Below are 3,842 nucleotides of genomic sequence, written 5' to 3' on the forward strand. Positions count from 1 at the left end.
CAGCTTTGGATTGAAAATGAGGATAGAGCAAGTAGGAGGGAACAGAAAAGGGCTGCTGTCAGTAGTCACAGACAACTGTGTTTCGGTTAGGAAGAGAAGATGAGGTTTAGTAGAGGAGAGGTGGTGTTCCACAGATTGAAAATTAGAACGAAGGCCACGAATGTTGCAGAAATTGATAGTGAAAGTATTAGATGAAGTGTCAAGACACCCAAGGTCGACAGCAGAGGGCAGTCCGACCTGGGGACATTTATGGTCCCTCCCAGAGGGGACTCCGAGGCAGGGCGTGGTGAAGCCATTATTAAATTTTGATTTGAAGAGAGTGTAAAAGTGTAAGGTGTTGTAGTGTAGTGTAGGAAGTAGTAGAAGTTGTCTTTAGAGGGCAGGCTGCAGCTGCTCAATTGTATAAATGAGACCACAAAGGGAACCGGGAAGAGAGGACACGGGGAATCACTCAGTCTGCAGCACTGCCTACATCCCCGTAAGTACCTCTCCTGGAGTATTCCACCGCTTTGTATTGCTTGCAGGTTATCACATCTTCTATCCTCTATCATTTACACATTTGGTATATTTTGTGTACTTTGTTCATTCAGTCTCAGTCTCTTTTTCTGTTGTAAGAACTTTCTTGAGCATTTAACAACTTTTTTTTTTATCTTCCATATTGTTTTCATTCATTCTAAATGAGAGAGAGAGAGAGAGAGAGAGAGAGAGAGAGAGAGAGAGAGAGTATTTGACATGAATGTGCACGTTAACTAATTGCTATACCAAGAAAAATTAACCTTCATGCAGCCCAACTTTCACCTGGTATACAGTACAAGTTTATCCTTCGCTTAAATGAGCATGTATATGTGCATGTTTATAACTGCATACACATGTATATTTGCATGTGTACATGATCTTATTCAGTCGTACGTGTTTGCAATCCCAAAGGTACGGCTTCCCACCTCTCACCCAATTAAGTCTACCAAAGCTGAAAACCTGTATTGATTGTGTGTATGATTACAGTCAAAATGTTCGTGCCACGGTATACCACGACTATTACGACTCTTTTAAGATGTAATTCCTTTCCTATTCCTAAAATCGACATCTCTGCACATTAAAGACAGAAGAGAAAGAGCTGCCACGGTTGACATATTTGATAGTGATTATGATAAGAAGGTGTCTGTGCTTTTAAATAGTAATATAATTTGTATTTTCCAGGAATTCTTTAAGTAATTTCACACCCACATAAATCAAGAGTAAAATAAAGAAAGGAAGTCAAAGTTTGCAGGACAATGGTGGTTTTGCCACCTGTCGGCCACTAATAGTAGATTCAAAGAAAATGTATTTAGGGATAACCAGTGTAGATTTCTTTCTAGCAGTGTCAGACTGTCAGTCGTCCATTGCGCCCAAGTTTCAAGCAATGAGGGGGTGGAGGTTAAGTTGAGGTGCCACGCTAAATCCCTCCAACTGGCTCATGGAGGTAGTGGACAGGGCATCACCTAGAGTATTGTCCCAGCGGCACGCAACTGAAATGAAGTGCATGGGGATGGAGAAGGAGAGAGGGAGCAGTGGTGTGATTACTGCGGAGAGGGCCATCTTGCAACATAAAAGTATCTTAATCACCCACACGCACTCCTTGATCTTGATACTGCAGGTGATTCGACCCTTGCTTTACAGTTCTGTTTTCACTCCTTGTCGCAATGGGCCTCCCTGCTCCCTCTCCCCCACCGATCTACCCCTGTCATTTATGAGCGACCGGCACGTTATCTGTTGGCCACTAAACTAACTAGTGTGTTCCTCCATCCTTGTCAGTGAGATGGTATATCCTTAGAGAATCCTTGGGTAAACATAAACAAGAGTGGCAAGGGAGAGCGGGCGGGTGAGGGCGGTGTGGCTGAGCGAGTGAGTGTCCCGTGTGTGCCGCCTCCCGCCTCTGCCTTGCTCACGACCTTTGAGAGACGGACGTGGCATTTCCCGCCTACTGCTCTTTGCCATTCCACTCTAGACAGCCTCGCCGCACACACCACCACGGGGGACACTGCTTGGCTGTCTCGCTAAGGTACTGTGTTGTGTGGTGCTGTGAAGACTTGTCAGTGTGGTGATGGTGTGTGTTTTTTCTGCTGGTGTTTGTTTTTGCTGACATGTCTTAGGCCTCCACTTGTGTTGCTCTCCTGTTCTCTCTGTCTTCGTTCTTTTCATACTTCTCGTCTCCTCTTCTTTCCCAGCCATTACGTCGCTTCCCCTCCTTCCCTTGTTATTTTTAGTTAGTGGGCGGCTACAGATTTTAAAGACGAAGGTTGCTTTGTAACACTGGCATTATTAAGGACTGATTTTTCATTCTCTTCCCCCAGTGCTGTGTGGGCCCTGGTCGGGGAGTAAGGGATGTAGTGTAGGGCAGGGGTAACCTATTCATGGGTCTATTCACCTCTGTGTGGGGAGGGTGCCTCTTCTGCAACCCACAGTCAAGCTAAGTGCCACTCATCAGTCTCCTCATCACGTGATAGAAACAAACAGTGCACAAACCTTACCATGTAATTAACTTTATAATCAGGGAAAGGCTTCACCTATCTGAAGAGTCTCACTAACTGTCATGTGTCAGTTTCTTGCCAGGTCAGGTCAGGTCGAGTATAAGTTGGAATCCTCTGTGTCATCGCTTCCCGATGTTTCTTGCCTTCATATTTTGCTCATTCCATTAATTTCTGGTGGCTTTCCCTTTTCGTTTCACATTTTGTGCATTCATATACTACAACCCTTGCTTATGTATTGCTATCTTTCTATGACCTTAACTCATTTAAATGAGGGAGGTTTCAAAACATTTATCCCATTCTTTTGGCTACCTCTTTTGAACCTGCTTGGGGACTGGCATATAAATGGACCTTTTTATTTATCTGTTTTTGTTGCCCAGGGCTAGATTACCCTTCTTACATTAGAGAAAGAAAAAAAAAAAAAAGGATTGACATAACAAGGCATTTAAACATAGCTACTGTAGTGTGGTGCTAGTGTAGCTGTAGTGAATAGACATCAAATTGTTTTAGTGATAGTACTGTAGCATTCCAAGAAGTTAACAAGATTTGATTAGCTAATGCCATGACACTGAAAGGAATACAAATAGTTTCAACATTGGTGTACTTTAAACTAAATTTCAGTGTTTGTAAATGCAGTTTCATAAGTGTATGTAGGATTTCTGTAGCCTTTGCTTTCTGCCTGAAGATCTCATTGTACAGGCTACCTACATGTTAAGTAGGTATTTATTAACCCCTTCAATACTGGGACAGATTTTTACCTAGAGATTTGTGTACGATTAGACCATTGTATTGACATTAGGAAAGATCTATGAAGGTCGGAAGTGTAATGACCAGTCTTCACTATTCTAAATCCCCACATGATTTTCTCAAGCTGTATAAGATCACCAAATAGTAAGCAGAATGAATATAGAAATGTGTCATGGTAGTGAAGTGGTTAAGATAAATTGTATACATCATTGTCCTAGTTACCCATAACCACTTTAATGTCTTAGATATTTATTCCTGTCCTCCTTCCACAGACCATGGCAGAGACAGCACAGATGGGGATGAAGGAAGAGGAGGAAGAGGAGGAGGAGGAGGATGATGAGGACGAGGTAGATGAGGAGGAGGAGGAGGAGGAGGAAGAAGAGGAAGAGGTGAAGATAGAAGAGGTGGAGGAGGACAGAGGACGGTGGGGAGGGGCCAAGAGGAGACCACCCCCCAGCCCCTTCCCTCCTCTCCCCTGGCCTGAGCTGGTATTTTATTTTGTTTCCTTCTGGGCCGGGTGTCTCTACAGCCTGGCTAGATTCTACCGCACCTCCCAGCGTGAGTGTGTGTTGGTGTGGGGGTGGGGGCTTG

General features: G+C 43.9%; 1 protein-coding gene across 3 annotated transcripts in view; it reads left to right on the plus strand.

Moving 5' to 3' along the window:
- Window positions 1–1,694: 1,694 nt before the first annotated feature.
- Window positions 1,695–3,842, plus strand: part of LOC123511229 (protein-cysteine N-palmitoyltransferase HHAT-like) — an 84,863-nt gene continuing 82,715 nt past the window's right edge. For 2 of the 3 annotated variants that reach the window (XM_045266927.1, XM_045266925.1), the window contains exons 1-2: window positions 1,695–2,038; window positions 3,524–3,809. In XM_045266927.1, the coding sequence (XP_045122862.1) occupies window positions 3,527–3,809 (283 nt within the window). In that variant the 5' untranslated portion in view covers window positions 1,695–2,038; window positions 3,524–3,526. The remainder of the gene's footprint in view (window positions 2,039–3,523; window positions 3,810–3,842) is intronic. The other variant, XM_045266928.1, reaches the window with a different exon arrangement.

Source organism: Portunus trituberculatus, chromosome 31, assembly GCF_017591435.1.
Source record: "Portunus trituberculatus isolate SZX2019 chromosome 31, ASM1759143v1, whole genome shotgun sequence".
Taxonomy (NCBI): Eukaryota; Metazoa; Arthropoda; class Malacostraca; order Decapoda; family Portunidae; genus Portunus; species Portunus trituberculatus.